This window comes from Microtus pennsylvanicus, chromosome 1, assembly GCF_037038515.1.
Source record: "Microtus pennsylvanicus isolate mMicPen1 chromosome 1, mMicPen1.hap1, whole genome shotgun sequence".
NCBI lineage: Eukaryota > Metazoa > Chordata > Mammalia > Rodentia > Cricetidae > Microtus > Microtus pennsylvanicus.
Window position 1 is genome coordinate 197,630,311 of NC_134579.1, and position 16,815 is coordinate 197,647,125.

General features: G+C 39.7%; 1 protein-coding gene across 3 annotated transcripts in view; it reads left to right on the plus strand.

Annotated features, from left to right (window-relative positions):
* Adgrg6 (adhesion G protein-coupled receptor G6) overlaps positions 1-16,256 on the plus strand; it is a 132,310-nt gene extending 116,054 nt beyond the window's left edge. For 2 of the 3 annotated variants that reach the window (XM_075948550.1, XM_075948561.1), the window contains 3 exons: positions 9,484-9,585; positions 10,186-10,338; positions 13,364-16,256. In XM_075948550.1, the coding sequence (XP_075804665.1) occupies positions 9,484-9,585; positions 10,186-10,338; positions 13,364-13,542 (434 nt within the window). In that variant the 3' untranslated portion in view covers positions 13,543-16,256. Of the gene's footprint in view, positions 1-9,483; positions 9,586-10,185; positions 10,339-11,075; positions 11,122-13,363 lie in introns of all 3 variants that reach the window. The other variant, XM_075948572.1, reaches the window with a different exon arrangement.
* Positions 16,257-16,815: the final 559 nt, after the last annotated feature.

A 16,815-nucleotide genomic window follows, 5' to 3' on the forward strand; every position in this document is an offset into this window, starting at 1 on the left:
AAATGAAATCCAACTCTAATCCAGAAACTTGTCTTTTTATGAGATACAGAAATTAATTCAACCTATCAAACATACAAATGTTCTGCTTTAGAGAACATACATATATACATACACACACCAATGAGAGAGAGAGAGTGACAGAGAGAAATGGTCTCAGTATGTAGTCATAGCTAGTCTAGAACTTTCCATATAGACCAGAGGCCTCTAGCTCACAGAGATCCATCTGCCTCTGCCTACTCTATCTCCATACCTGGCCATGCAATTGTAGTTTTGATTCCATGACAAGCTGTCTGGTCTCCTCTAAATGGACTTCTGTCAGTTTTTCAGTTACAACTTGAAAAATTTAATAGCTTTCCTTCCTTTGTGGTGCTGAAGATTAAGCCTAGGGCTTCACACATGTCCACCTCTGAACTACTTTCTGAGTCTTTCGATAAAATTCTTGAAGACACCAGACAATCTCCATTCTTATGACAAAACTCTTTTGCGTATTGAAGCACCATGAGGACAACACATCATAAGAAATTAAACGACACAGTCCGATATGTTCACCGTGTGTGTGTGTGTGTGTGTGTGTGTGTGTGTGTGTGTGTGTGTGTGTGTTTCACTGTGCAGTCCCAGCTGGCCTCAAACTCAAAATCCTACTTCAGTCACTTGAGTGCTAGGATTAGAGGCCTCCAGCATTCCTACCTTCAGAGCCTGGGCTATTTTCAGTGAGAACACTATCAGTTTTGCTAAAGCTACTCATACAGTTATGGATGTGCCGAAGAACACCTAAATAAATCCAAACAAATCTGAGCTGGGGTAGAAAGCAGTGTTGTACTCCTCAAAATTCTGTCACCTTACTGGGTATTCCCTCTTGCTGTATCTAAGATATCTGCACTTTTCTGAAGGAAAGTATGACTCACCACCCTTAAACTTCTGCTGGTTTTTGAACTGAAACAATTGTCACAAACTAAATGCGTAGTGACTGTTAAATACATGGATTGCTGGATGAGGGAAAGGAGAGGATCTTCTCCTAGGCATGGCCTAGATCCAATCTGAGATGCCTCTGGCATAAATACTCATTAATTAATTCAGCAAAGATATTCAGGCTCATAACAGGCAAAATATGCAGGCTTGTTATCATGAATATGTAGAATAATAAGTCTCAAGAGTATATCCTTAAGTTGGAAGTTAAATTCATAGTGTATGAATATGTCTAAACAGCGATCTGGCTCAGCAAAGGCAATATTCCTCCATTTATTCTCTTTTATGATACACTACATAAAAGTGCCCAAGTAAATATTGACAGGAGTGTCCAGTCGCATTAGGAATTCCATGGTTTTATATTTCAGGACTGTACATGAAAGGCACAGTCATCTGCCAGCCCAACCTTGGTTCGCTGTTAGAATTTCCTGGCGTAAACTTCAACAGCTCCAGCTGTCAGTACAGGCCGTTTCTATTCATGAGAATTGGGATGCTTTGATTTTCCTAGCACGGGTCTCCTGATGAGAGGGGAAAATGTCAGCCCTCATCAAGTCAGTGTTCTTCATAAATCACTGACTTTAAGGCTGATTTTTAAATCATACACATTGAGAACAACTTTATCCATGTCTGAGGATATTGAAAACATCCCCTAAACAAGATTTAAGTGCAGAGACCTTGATACTGAAGACATGACTCTATGGACAATTATTTCACTAGTCAGGCCAAATGAAAACTTCCTGGAACAGTATATACATTTTTAATGGCTTTCATTGGTGAGCTAGTTTTTACCTTTAACATGAGGCTTTTTTGGTAAGAATTTTATGCTTTATTTGAAGCATGTAGAGTCTTGTGGGGTGGTAATCCCATAGTTCAGGAGCAGGAACAGAAAGATACTGACTTCTGGGTCACTCTGAGTTACATAAGGAGGCTCTATTTTTAAAGGGGCAATAGAGTAAGCTTCATGAGGGAATGAAACTGAGAAAATTCTCTTTTTTTCTGAAATGAAGAACATCAGAAAGAAAGGATGATTTGATTCAACTGCTGTCTAAATTCTGTATGATCCCATCCCTTTTGATACTTCTCCAACATAATGAGAATTTCGACTTTCCTAACAAGTTCAACAAGTTAAAAAGTTTCATGCCTGAAACTTGATCCTCCATTTTCTATTTCCAGAAATAGACAACAATATCCATTAGCAGTCAAGTACAACCAGGCCCTCTCATGTACCCAAATGTGAGAACATAATTCATGCATTCCATAGTTCTGCAATCAGAAGGTGCTATGGAGAACACACACAAATAAAGGAGTATCGGTCTGCCCACAGACGTCTGCCACTACTCACATTGTAACATTAAGGTACCTGGAGCAACAGAAATCATGTGCATTTTTGTAGTGCATGAGAGTTAATGAAATACTTCCATCTAACATGTGTGCTTTTACTAGCAGCCTCAAAAGTCTGAAAAGCAGGAACTTCAGAAAAAGGATATAGTTTCGTTTTTTAATGGGTAGACTTATAGTAAGATAGTCAATGACTTTCCCAAGATCAGTTGGGATCTGACGATGAAATATTAATAATATATATATGACAATTAAAGGGCACATTAATAGGTGACAGAGTATAAAAGGTATAGTTTTCAATAGAAAAAGAACTAAAGCAAATTCCTTAATTACGCCTCAGTTCATGTCAGTTTCTTCATTTGGGAAGTGAATATCTACCTCCATTTATTAAAAAGCTAGCAAATACACTTTTAATAACTTAATGGGAATTTAATTTGTTATTCAACAGGAACTGTCATTGGTTTTGATCCCACGGGCAGACTGAGACATTAAGTTAGATTTTTGACATGCACTAAATTAATTGCCAGCTGAATTTCCCTTGCCCGGTTGGAGCCTCCTGCAAGTTTTAAGCTATGACACAGCAACACACACAATGCGCATGTGTAATAGCTGCCAAGGTAAAGATGGCCCGCCTTTCAACTCCAGACACCCGAACCGACACCGAGTGGGATGCAATGTGACACACTGCAAGGAAATATATTGCTCATCCTTTGACCAGGCATTTCGTGCCACAGAGAAATAATTTTGTAAAGGGAGTCTTTGTAGTATGAAAGGAAAAGCCAAAACACATTTCCAAAACCAGCCAGAAACCCAACTTAACAATAGCTGGCTTTGTTTGAGCGGCAAGCACACCTGGGAGGTGGTCAGTCTTGTGTTTAGAGTCCCTCCAGAGCTTAGAAGCCATCCAGGCTGTTTCACCAAGGGTCAAGAATGTAGCGCACACTGCTTCTTCTTTTCCAATAGCTGACTTGATGAATTATTGACTGATTTTTCTATCAAAAGTCTAAAATTTACATTCATGAGCTAAGACCCAGTCACTCACAGCTGCTCACCTGACCCTCTCTCAAACCCCTGAAGTTGTTTTTATGATGATATGTTAAAGTTTACATCTTCCCTCTGTGTTTCAATCGGTTTGTCATTCAGGTTCAGAAAAGGTCAGTTTGGGCTTTTTCTCTTTTAGTCCAAATTTGTTGTTTACTTTCTTGGAATGTTTTGTTTTGGTTTTGGTTTTGGTTTTTTGGGTTGTTTTTTTTTTGTTTTTGTTTTTTGTTTTTTTGTTTTTTTTGCTTCTAGATACTAAACTGCTCTAAGAGATGAGCAGTCAAAACTATCATCTCCACCTCCATCTGGACTTGCATGAGGCTTTTTGGAACAGTGACAGGTGGCCACTTAACTGACTTCGACTTTACCCCCTTATATCTAGGGAAACTCTTTCTGGCATTTCTTTTTAAGTTTTTTTGATAATTGGACTCAACATCAGAAATAACTACTCATGTTACATGGACTCCTGAAAGCCATGTTTCTGCCTGCGTGAAGCAAAGGGAATGAATTCTACATGGGAGTCAAATTTCTAACGAAAATATCTTTTCCCCCAAAATAGATAAATAGCTCCATAAGGATCAAGATTAAAGGCAAGTCATATAATCCACAATGAATATGATGCCAGAATTTAAAAGCCAGGTTTTATTTCTTTTCTAAGGGGCTAAGATTCTGGATTTGATGACAGGATTAGGAACAAGAAACAAAACCTACTCCTTCAGAAGATTTTTTTAGACTGTTTCCTTTCCCCAGAATCAGAGCGCTCACCATCTTCCTGCACTGTTTGCGTAGCTAGCCCAGGTTATCAAAGGTCCTGATAAGGTAGAATTTATTACATTCTCTACCTTCAGAATCCCCATAGTGAGCCCTGCTTCGCCCACATGCGTTACAGTATTTGTCCTTCTTCAGCCCAGCTGGAAATATTATTAATTTAAAATGGAGTAACATTGCCATGTTTACTGGGAATTAAGAAATTTTGAGTTCTCTTGTCATAGTGGTGTGTTGGTGTGAAGTGAGTATCTCGTGGAAGACGGATGCTAAGATGGGTGCTAATGAAGGCGTGGAGTGACGGAAATGAGAGGGAAGGGAGTGGCTTCAAATCTGGTGTGCTCATCTAGCGTGGAGTGCTTTCAAGTAGGCGAATTAGATGAGCAAGGTAGTTTACAAGTTGAAGCAACTGTTGCTAAGGAATCCTGGCTTGGATTCCTTTGAGTGGTAGTCTCTCAGGCTAGGCTTAAATTCACACAAATAGACAATGGGCAGCTGTAGGCTCTTGTTTTTTGTTTGTTTGTTTGTTTTGTATTGTTGTTTGGTTGGTTTATTGTTTGTTTTATAATAGAAAGGACTCATGAATTTAGCACTTACTAATCAAGATGAAGCAAAAGCTTTAATTTTGAATTCAATCTTTTGGCTGTATGGGCTTCCAAACTCACTGAGACGTCTCTTAGTCATCAGTTCAGTAAAGCTGAAGGGACCAAGAGGAGTGAAACTTCCTCATTACTACTCCAGCCACAGATGAAGCTCTTTGCAGAAAGCTGGGGACCATACGTTTGCTAGGTGGAATGAATAACCTCAAAGGCAGAAACGTGGATAGAGGATGGAGATTGGGTGGGAAATGGAATGGATTCCTTAGAATGCAATGGAAGCCCTATTATGATTGTGAAGCTGACTTCTTCTGGTACCATGATATCTAAGTATATGGGGGAAACCTCAGCATTTAAGAGGGAATACAGAGCTGAGTGGTAGTGGCACAAACATTTAATCCCGGCATTCCAGAGACAGAGGCAGAGGCAGGTGAGATCAAAGCCAATCTGATCTACAAAAAGTTAGTTCCAGAGGACTGTTAACACAGAGAAATCCTGTCTCAAAAGCAAAAGAAAGGAAGGGAAGGGAAGGGAAGGGAAGGGAAGGGAAGGGAAGGGAAGGGAAGGGAAGGGAAGGGAAGGGAAGGGAAGGGAGAGAAAGAGAGAGGGAGAGAAAGAGAGAGGGAGAGAAAGAGAGAGGGAGAATAAATATGGGTCAGTTTTCTTTCTTAGCCTCCACCTGTTGTTAGCTCTCATGGTTTTATTTTATATACTGTTTCTTAAAAAGGCTTAAAATAAAACGTGGATTCTATCACATTTCTCATGGCTGAACGTTAAAACAAACATTTTTTTTCCTGAAAAACGCTCTGTTATCATATCCATTGTTTGATTAGCTTAAATTTACATGAGAAGCTTAAATTCATTGCTGCAAAGAACAAAGCAACCTATGAGAGGATTTTTATTCTGATTTAGCCTGGAAATGATGTCTCAGGGTGAAAATTTCTTGCTTTTTTTCTATAATAAATATAATGCATTGAAATTTCAATAAAATCCTTACTAATATTTACTCATTTCTCAATATTATTATCTAATTTTGACCAAAACTTGTAGTAGAAAATGGAGCTTTTATACAACTTTTTTCTACATATAATTTTAGAGATGTGTCAGAATTTAATCTAAACTTAACTGATGCCTATATATTTACTATAATCAAAGCTGGTTAAAAATGCAGTGTCAGCTCTTGATACATAATTGTGATGTAGAACAAGGTTTCCCAGACTACTTTTTAAATATTTGTTTATTTGTGTATGGTTGTTTTGCCTGCATGTAAGTCTGTGTATCGTGTGTGTGTGTGTGTGTGTGTGTGTGTGTGTGTGTGTGTGTGTGTGTATTAGCCTCAGAGGCCAGAAGAAGACACCAGATCCCCTGGAAATGGAGTCATAGACAATTGTTAGTCCCTATGTGGATGATGGAATTAAACTGATATCGTCTGTTCATCTCGCTAGTCCTTAACCCTGGTTATACACACACACACACACACACACACACACACACACACTTTTCTTTTCTTTTTTTTTTGCTTTATTTATTTATTTATTTATTTATCCTCAAGGTTTTATTTTTTTTATCTTTTATTTTCTCTTTTTTTTAATTTATTTATTTATTAAGGATTTCTGCCTCCTCCCTGCAACCGCCTCCCATTTCCCTCCCCCTCCCCCGATCACGTCACCCTCCCTCATCTGCTCTAAGAGCAATAAGGGTTCCCTGACCTGTGGGAAGCCCAAGGACCGCCCACCTCTATCCAGGTCTCCTAAGGTGAGCATCCAAACTGCCTAGGCTCCCCCAAAGCCAGTACGTGCAGTAGGATCAAAAACCCACTGCGATTGTTCTTGAGTTCTCAGTATCCTCATGAATATTAACCTTCATCAGGCGATGAAAGGAGACAGAGACAGAGGAGCACGGGACAGAAATCTCAAGGTCCAAATCAGGAGCAGAAGGAGACGGAGCACGAGCAAGGAACTCAGGACCGCAAGGGGTGCACCCACACACTGAGACAATGGGGATGTTCTATCGGGAACTCACCAAGGCCAGCTGGCCTGGGTCTGAAAAAGCATGGGACAAATCCGGACTAGCTGAACATAGAGGACAATGAGGAACACACACACTTTTCTACCAAGGATTCCCCTCCCTCCTCTCCTTCCAGTCCCTTCCCTGGTTGGCCACTCCCACAATTCCACATTTTGTAGTCAGGACAAATTGTAGTTCAAAGGATTTGTAGCTGGGTTGGTGTCCCAATTCCTCCACTGGAAAAGTCTTGCCTGGGTAGAGCAAATAGCTCCACATCCCCCATTGCTAGGAATCTTAGCTAGGGTCACCCTTGTGGATTCCTGGAAATTTTGATTGCACTAGGTTTTTAGCTCTTTAAAAATGTGTCACTGAGTCCGTTTTATCTTTGAACTCATCCTCTTTGACTATGGTCTGCATGAAATTCTCAAAATAATTCATATTTTAGATCCTTAAAAGTTCAAAAAGTCAAATTTACAGCTTAGCTCTTTTCTAGTGTCCTGAAACACTCATAAACATCTTCTGAAGTTTCTTTTCTCCCATTCGTTTGACATGTAAAAACACATGTGTTACAAAATACAGAGGAAGCTAATTGCAGAGGAAGACAGCCAGAGATATTCTGCTAATATCAAGGCTAGAACAGAAATCCAGAGGGCTTCATCCCTGTTGTCATTTATTCTAAAATATAATTCTGAATTGTATGACATTAAGATTTTGCAAAGTTAACTATACATATCGGACTGTCAAACCTTTCTTGTGCTATCTTTTTGAAACTTTATCTTATTTATTATTGGTGTATGTGTGTATGTGTATGCTTCAGGGGCACACACATGCTGTATAGCACACATGTGGAGGTCAGATAATAGCTTCACAGAGTTGGTGCTCTCTTTCCACCTTTACATGAATTCTGAGGATCAAACTCAGGTCTCTAGCCTTGAGTGTCAAGCACTTTATTCACTGAGCAATCTCTTTTGCTTGCCCGCAATTTTTTAATTATGCAAGCTAGAGTATAGTTGAGTTTGCTTAAGGAATACTCCATATTCAAAAGCAACTGATAAGCTTAATTGTCCTTTAACAATACTATAATAATTTTACTTTTATGACACTCTGCAAGATTCTTGGATCCATGAAATTAAGGATCAACCTTATTCTTCCTGAAAATTCCAAATGTCAAATTCAGTGCTTTGAAGATAGTCACTGTACAAATAAACCTTCTAGAAGTTTCCTTTACCTCCCTTCCACTCTAAGCATTTTAAAGATTCCATTGCAGCCTGCATCTTCTGTAAGGCCCTTCCTCATGTAGACATACCAACACTGTCACTAGCATAGTATAAAACAAGGGTTTTACCTCAAAATTCACTGGTGTGTTTTTCCGAAACTTTTGCCTTTAAAGCATTGTCATTATTGTCCTATATCCTTTAATTTGCATGAAACTCTGTTATATTTTTATTTGTTTTGTTTTATAACAAGGTTTCCCAATGTAGCCCAAGCTAGCCTTGAACTTACCCTATTGATTCAGTCTTCAAAGTTTTGTGTGTACCCCTACTGCACCATTGTCAGCTACTATGCATGCATGGTCTTTATGTTCAGGTGTGAGTGTATATGGTGTGCATTTGCACATGCACATGTACATGTGCACACACACATATTCATGCATCTGTGTAGGCCCACGGTTGACATTGGATGTCTTACCTGATTTCTACCTTATTTGTTGAGGCGGGGTCTCTCCTTTGAACCTAAAGATAATCAGAATAGCTAATCTGGCAAGCCAGCTTGCTCTGGGGATCCCATGTCTCCATCATCCTGTCTACTTAGCATTTATGGCGGATATAGGGATCTGAACTCCTGTCTTCATGGTTTTAAAGCAGGTACTTTACCCACTCAGCAATCTCCCCAGACCATACATAGGTCTTATTTTTGACTCCCTACTTCTAATCACATATCATCCATTAAAATGAGCATATATTCACTTATTGAACACAGGCTGAATTCATCTCATTAACCTGGTTGCTATTATTCACTTGTTAAGGAAACATTCATTTATTTGCTATACGATTCCTAGCATCATTCCAGGAACAGCTAGAGCACACAGACCAACAGATGAGCAACTCTATTTGGAATCATAAAAACAAATGGCCATACAAGAAATACAAGACCACCATGTATTGATAAGTGTGCACAAAAGAGGAAGAGTAGGGGACTAAATTAAGAATGAATTATAACTTCAGATAGTGGCCTCTCTAGAGAGTTAGTGGGTGATCTGAGGCAGAAGGCTATTACTAAAGATCTGAAGAAAGAGTAGTCAGGATGGTGTTTGGTGAGAACAAGCCTTATTTATACATTGAGAAACAGAAGAGTGTTCACGTGGTTGGGGGTCATAGTCATGACTTCTGTCAATATCTGAAGCTTGAGATGGAGAAGATTCAGCCAAGGCAAGACATCTCACAAGCTGTCTGTGTTGAAATCTTGTGGTGGAGAGATGGGAATGAAGTCAACAATGAAAAGCATTGTTGGATCTTAGGAGTGTAGTTAAGTCATAAGGGATGCAGAACAGGCAAAGACAGAGTCCATGGATTCATTCTGAATTTACACAAGTCTATGTGTTCTTCTGGAGAAGACTGAACTGCCTACTGCATGCACTAAGATTTCATTACTTAAGATATTTGTCTCTCATTGACTTAGTTCTAAAATAAGAAGAGAATTCCACAGACTTAATATTTATCCTTTAAAATGTGCCATTTGTCTTAAGTATTCACACGTTCTCTTATCATAGGGTTATTTATATTTATCTTCCACTGCGCCATGAAGGAGAATGTTCAAAAACAGTGGAGGCGCCATCTGTGCTGTGGAAGGTTTCGGCTAGCAGACAATTCAGGTAAGGGCACCGGGTTAAGTGGGTTTGGAGAAGCAGTTGAAACCATAAGCAGCCCGCCTTACCCTGTCAGAACAGCAAGCCCTCCCCACCCGAGAGACTACAATACAGGGTATGTGAGGATGCCGAGTTGGAAGCTTGGAACATTCTGTATTGGGCCCCATCTTTGAATGCTGTAGGAATCCTTGAGAAGTTTAAAAATTGCTCAAGTTTTGACATCTAATTTGACAATTTGGCTGCAGGTTCCACTACAGTAGATCCACCTTGCCATGGTATTAGACTCTCGGTTGAATTTTAGGTGAAGAGACTGTTTACAGAGTGCATAACATTTGAAGGAAAATGCCACTAACTTTTTAAACATCTGTATATATTTCTCACCTATAGGATATTGAAGTGGGAGACGAAATACCCTCTGCATGGGGGTCAGAAGGAGACAGTTCTCTGTCCCCAGGCTCTTACAATTTCCATGTCAGTATCTCTTAAGTCGCTGCGTGTACTGGGAAACTGGCTGCTCTTGATAGATCAATGACACAGTGACGGGTTTCTGAGCAGCTTGTATTTTCTGTAAGCCAACTAACAAAGTCTTCTCCTTCGTTCTTTCAGATTGGAGCAAGACGGCTACCAATATCATCAAGAAGAGCTCCGATAACCTGGGGAAATCTTTATCTTCAAGTTCCATTGGCTCCAACTCAACATACCTCACATCCAAATCAAAATCCAGCTCCACCACCTATTTCAAAAGAAACAGTCACTCATGTGAGTCATCCCTGGCCATGTAAAGCTTTTCCCTGGTTCTTTCCCTCACAAAACTGACTTACGCTGACGGGTGGATCCCTGCTAGAGGGTGGCTGTAGATTCCCATGAACTGAACAATCCACCTAGAGACTTCATTCAGCATCGTTGTAAATTTTAAATTTAAAATAAGGACTGTCAGAAATGTCGCTTCGGTTTGTGTCCTGCTTGTTCAGTGCAGCTACTGTGGCTGCATGTTCTGACCCTAGCATATACCCAAATAATCCTGCCGACAACCGGGAAATAACGTTTTGCAGTACTTGAAGTTGATGGTGAGCTATGTGACAGGTTTAAACTTGTAACTTCAAAGAGAAATGAGAGGATGTCTAGTTCTCAATACTAATTAAGCCCTTGACAGACAGCTGTAGTATCTTGGCACACACTGTATTCCTAAAGAAATACGTTTAAAATGTTTACTCCACTTGGTTATTACCCATGAGCAGTGGTGTGTGGCACTGGACAAACTAGTATTTGACATTTTTCTAAAGAAGGGGTATGATATGTGAAGTGTCTATACTTGCCCATATTGCAAACCCTCGAGTTATAGTTTATTTGCAAGTCTAATCCCTGCCAGTTGTTAGTGGGATGGCTGCCTACTGAGGTTGGCTTGGGGTGTGCCGAAAGCGGCCGAAATACCTCAGAAATACATAGTTGGTTTATTTCTTGGAACTGATCCAGATATTCATATGTTTATGGTGTAGATAATTTCTCCTAAGAGAATTCCTTCAACAAAAGTGGAATATTCAGGTAATTTATACTGCTCCTCTTGGATGCATGAATTTGTACAAGGTAATGAGAATGTCTGCATGGACTAAGCTAAGGGTCTTGCTGCACCAGCGCCATGGCTTTCTCTTTACAGAACTTCGCAGCTAGCACAATGGTACTCCTGCACTGAGCTGGAATCTGACATTTCCGTAGTGGGCTGTGCCAGCTCTTCTCTGCATGGGGTGTGCAGGGCATGCCTTCTAAGCAATGTACCATCTGTCCCATGCTCCAGAAGAATGGGTCACATATCGTGTAATATAATGACAGAAAAAAAAGAAGTACATAATAAACTTTTTGTTATGATGTGAGGTTTTTTCTTTTTTTACTTTTCAATATCTTTTGGATTACTGGGTATGCCATGGTACATTCGTAGAAGTCCTGAATGAGAAATCGGTCGATGGCAAGCTGCTTTGTGGTGATTATTTTGATCTGCTTGAGCCTTCAGTAGATGTCAAATAATGGTTCATATCTCTAGCCCCTGATTTTCAGATATGCAATCTAAATCTTTGCTACTCATAATGTGCTATTTAGCCAGAAGCCATGGGACACTGTGTGTGAATATGATGTATTGGATACATAAACACAGAGTTCTACTCTAGTAGAGGATGGAGAGCCATCCAGTGCGACCGTGTATTTGGAATGGAGCCAGTTACAGTCTCTAAAAATACATGCCCTTGGAAACTGTCCAGGAAGAATGGATGCATCCTCAACATTTCTCTAAGGACCTGTGGTTTGATTTAAAAAAAAAAGTCAAGCACAGATTATTTCTTATTTATGTTTAAGAAAAAAAAATCCTCAACAGAAAACCAGTGGCTAGAGAATCTGGGAACCCAAAGGAAGCACAAAATGAGTCAGCTTGCTGAGAGCTTCATGGCAGGACCTTATCTGCGGCCCTCCAGGCTTTTTCTAATCAGTGCTAGGACTTGCTTCAGTCATTCTGTCATTCCATCTGCCCATCTTCCCATGAATCATCTCTCCTTCTCCTTTAGTAGGGGAAAACACCACCCATTTCCTGTTTTAGGCCACTTTTGACTTGGTGTTTGTCCTAAGACAGAACAGTAGTGGAGCAGCAGATACCATGAAGATGACTTTGACTTTGGTCACTTACTGATGCGTTTTACAGATCATTTCACATATGGGGGTCCATTTTACTCAAAACATTAAAGGCTTGCCATAAATACTGCAATTTTGGAGGAAGCTCTGGCTACTGACATCAGTGTTTGGGGGCAGCATTTTCTTGCTGACTATATGACTATAATGAAGCCATGTTTTTCTCTATCATCACTCTGAAGTTTGTACTTTGCTTAATCAGAGTGTAAAACTTTTCCCAAAGTGTACCAGGAGTGGGAAGAGAGATGCTGATTATATTCATAGAAACACAAATGATTATATAGATAATAAGAGTGGTATGATTTTCAGCTTTCAGAGCATTACCTGAACCAATTTTTAAAGTTTCTGAATCTGGAGAAAACTAGAATATACTTATCTAAGACAAAAAAAATTCTAAACGTTTATTGAGTGGTCCTCAATTGCTATTGATGTCTCTGATATTATTGCTTCTGGAATATTTCCAGTGAGGAGAATTTTGATTTTATAACCATAATGTTTCTGTTCTCTTCCATTCATCTCACAACTAGCAATCACGAGGAAACGCACTCAGTAGTCTTTCACGTTTACTTAAATTCACATCTATCCTCCAAAACCACTTCAACTAAATTTTGTCAAAAAGGTTTATGGCAGTGTCAAATTTACATATCAAGTAGAGTGTAGTGAGTCTAGATGCATGAGTAAACTCAGAGGTAGCTATATTTTCATTTTTCCGTACTCCATATTATTTGTAAAACATATTTCAGATATCACATCTTTTTTCATGAGTATTTCAACCTATTTTAATTCAATTTTTAAATCATTTCTGACTTTGGGGCCATTTGGTGCATATATTTTCAGAAAAAAAAGGTTCAACTCTTTTATTCATTAACTCTGAAAAACAGCATTTGAGGGAATATTTTGTTGTAACAAGCCATGACAGAAATTACTTGAATGTAAGTTGATATTCAAGACTATTAAAAGTGCATTTGAAGGGGGATTGTATTTGAGGGCTGCCTATTCCCTAACCTGTCAGGGAGTCCAGGGCACCCACTCCTTGGTGTGCTCATTGAATTTCACTGCTCAGCCTTGTCACTTGCTCATCCTGCAACTGAATCTCTCGTATCCTTTCTTACAGACAGCAGTTCCATGGACAAGTCGTTGTCAAAACTGACCCACGCTGGTGGAGAGCAGACGTCAATCATCCCTGTCCATCAGGTTATTGATAAGGTCAAAGGTTACTGTAATGCTCATTCAGATAACTTCTATAAAAATATTATCCTGTCAGATACATTCAGCCACAGTACAAAGTTTTAATGTATGAGGGGGGAAAGAATCTGTCTGGAGAACTGTAAACCTTTACAAGCAAAGAAAGCTGTGCCCAACAGAAGGCAGTGTGCTGTTCCCTAGGTAACTGCGGAGCCTTGAGGACTGGATCTTGTTAGAGAAGCTCTTGTGGGATCCAGCATTCATCTTTTCAGAATATTTCTTCTGTGGACAAGCTTCAGTCATCACACTTCAGAACTGAAAGCACGCTGAACACCGCAAAGAGACAGGACTTCTTAGAATGAGTAACTCAATCAAATCATCAGAATTTGAGGGAAAAGGCATTAAAATCAGAAGATACAAGAGGAAGAAACCCAAGAGTGAATTCTAGTTGAGATCTCATCTACCCCATCTCACCTGGATGTAAGATGCTTGGATGTGCCCTGACTTTCATAAAGACTACGTAGAAAACACACTAATTAATGTTTGTAGTGATTTGGGATGCTCATGGGTTCTGTTCCAATGCTATTTTCTATGAATATAGCAGCATCTCTTTCTTTTTTTTCAGTGAAATTTTCAACATAAGTAGAAAAGATGTTTAATATTTGACCCATATAATATTAAATGTGATTTTTTCCATTATGTCAAATATTTAACTTTCATGAAAATAATTTGCTAAAAGAGTATTTCAGAAATTTGATCTCATTAATATGCTGTATAAATTTCTAGTATCTCAAGTCATAGAGCTTAAGCACCACCATCGTCCCCCACACATGAATCCAGCTGAATGTGCCCTTGGCATAAAGTGGGCCTCCTGGGAGTTAAGAACGAATAGGTTTACCTTCCCTCACACCCTCCTGGGTCCTCCTTCACTCTTCAATGGGCCCACAGGTTCAAGAGAAGAATGAGAATTCCAGTTAAGCACCCTGTATGCCATGACGTCTCACCACTGAGAGAACACACTTTTGAGACTATGTGAGCCTATCCCTGCTTTAATGATTTTAAGACATTTCAGATCGCATACACTCAGAGACCTCTGACTTCCCCCAGTGATAATTTTCTTCTAAAGAACAAACAGTGAGACATACAGCTGTTTTGGCTCATCAAAATAACTTAGAAATATGTAGATCTACAACAGCTAGTCTAAAAACTATTTGCACTGAGTCCTGCAATCAGAGTGTCTAAGGAGGGCTGGTGCGATATACTACTCTATGGTGTAATATTTATGGATCAGACTGCAGCATGCAAGTCATGCAAAGCATTCAGCAGCTCCCTAAACTCCAGAAGGACCCTAAACAAGGTGTACTTGCAAAGGAGGGTATAGGTTCTCAAGTGATGGAATTCTATCCACCGGCCTCAGTACATGCTTGTGTTAGCCTTGCTCAGGGTTCTCTGCCATGTTGCAGGTTTGGCAGGTCAGTGACACAGGGATGTCAAAAAGGGAGAGTCTAGCAGAGTTAGTCGGAGGGCAGAGGCCAGACCTGAACCTCTGTGCAGAAAGCAGGTCGTGCTTGGCTAAGATATATGTATATATATACATACATACATACATACATATATATATGTATGTATGTATGTATGTATGTATGTATGTATGACCTTGCAGGCTCTGCAACAGCTGAAGGTTCCTCTCCTCTCACCAAGTGTCAATCATAAAGCTGTTTGCCAGGCTGCCAAAGATGATAGAATGTAGTGGTGGGTTGTTGTTGCTGGTCCATTATCTAACAGTCTGGACTGGCATTTTGGTGGACGTGAATGTTGTTAGGCCTGGCTTTCACAGAGGAGGAGGCCCTTTAGGAGGAGTGGATAGTACATCGTAAGGTCACTAAGATTTACTGCACTAGAGCCAGCCCTTTGCTTGTGGTTTGTATCAACAGGCTGCTCACTGTGCCAGAGGATACATACACAGGTGAAATCTAAGTTTGCTAGTCACGAAATATTCACCTTCTCCCCCAAACTTAGGAAAATCACGATAGATTTTCATTAGGTTTCTACTGTGAGACTTCTGCACAAAGTGCATGTTTAGTTAATAAAAGTTATGACATAGCTTCAAAAATGCCTTTGCTTTTGAGTTTCACTTACAAGTATTCTGATCAGAGAGAAACCTTTTTTTATTTTTTCATATTTGGCAAGAATGTCAGCTCCACTTGAAAAATGTTTGATGAAGAAGAAGAAACACCAGACTAGAAATAGGTGCAAGTCGATTTCAAAGCCTGAACCAAATTCTACCTTCAGTTCCAAGTATGTGGCTTCATGTGCATTTGGCCCCTTAGAAGACTGGGCAGGAATTCCACTGGAGGCCCAGACTCGGGCCTCCACCCGCCTGTAGACAGTACCAGTTCCGACTCTGGTTCCTCACTCCCCGCCCTCTCTCTTCCCTGCGCTGCATCAGAGCTTTGTTCTAGGGTCCTGAGACAATCTCCGTTCTTGTCACTGGTTCCTGCGGTGTAAAGATTTTCCTTGTCATTGGCAATGTCTCTCCTGTACATATTTATTTATTTGTGTTCACGTCAGTTTTGTTCAATACATGAGCTTCCTATTGCCCAGTTTTATTGTTTTAATGAACTTCCTAGTAGAGAGACTGTATTTTTTCTAGAAAAGTTGTGAAACAGGTTTCTGTAGCAGTATCTTTGAATATTATGGAAAGAAGCAACTGTGAGGGCAAACTAGAATTAGCAGTGAGAAACTGCTAACGCTGATTTGCCATTTTAACTGAAATGGAAAATGATTTTTCAAATAAATACTTATGTTGTTCATGTTCCAAATTATTCACTTCCTTTATGAGTGACTGTTTCTATTTCTGACTCTTAAATAGGGAAAAAAAAGTTATTTGACAACTGGAAAATAACCTTGCCACCAATAAATCCAATGACATGGGGCGATTTAGCCAAAACACGAGGAATGAATATGCGACGAAGATCCAGATTCTGGGATTAATGTATTCTGACGTTAGAATTTCTCAGGATAACTGATACACAGGCAGGCTGTATGGCAGCATAAACATAATTCAGGCATGATTAGTTTGAAGAAAAGACTAAAGCAGAAAAAGAAAATGAAAATAAAGAATGGAAAGGAACATCGTAGTGTTATGCAGAATTTGGGGCTTGAGGTATGTGTCTCACATCTACAGTTGCTGTTTTCCTTATGGGAGACGTGGAAACTGGTCCGTTTTAGTTAACTTTACTTGCATGATCAGAACGAAGGCACCCTTTTTTCCTTTTTTTTTTTTTCTGGTAACTTAGAATCATTCATTTCTGCAGAGCCAAGGCCAATTTGGCTCACGGTGCTCCTCAGCGAAGTGTGTGCCCAGCACTAAGTTGTGAG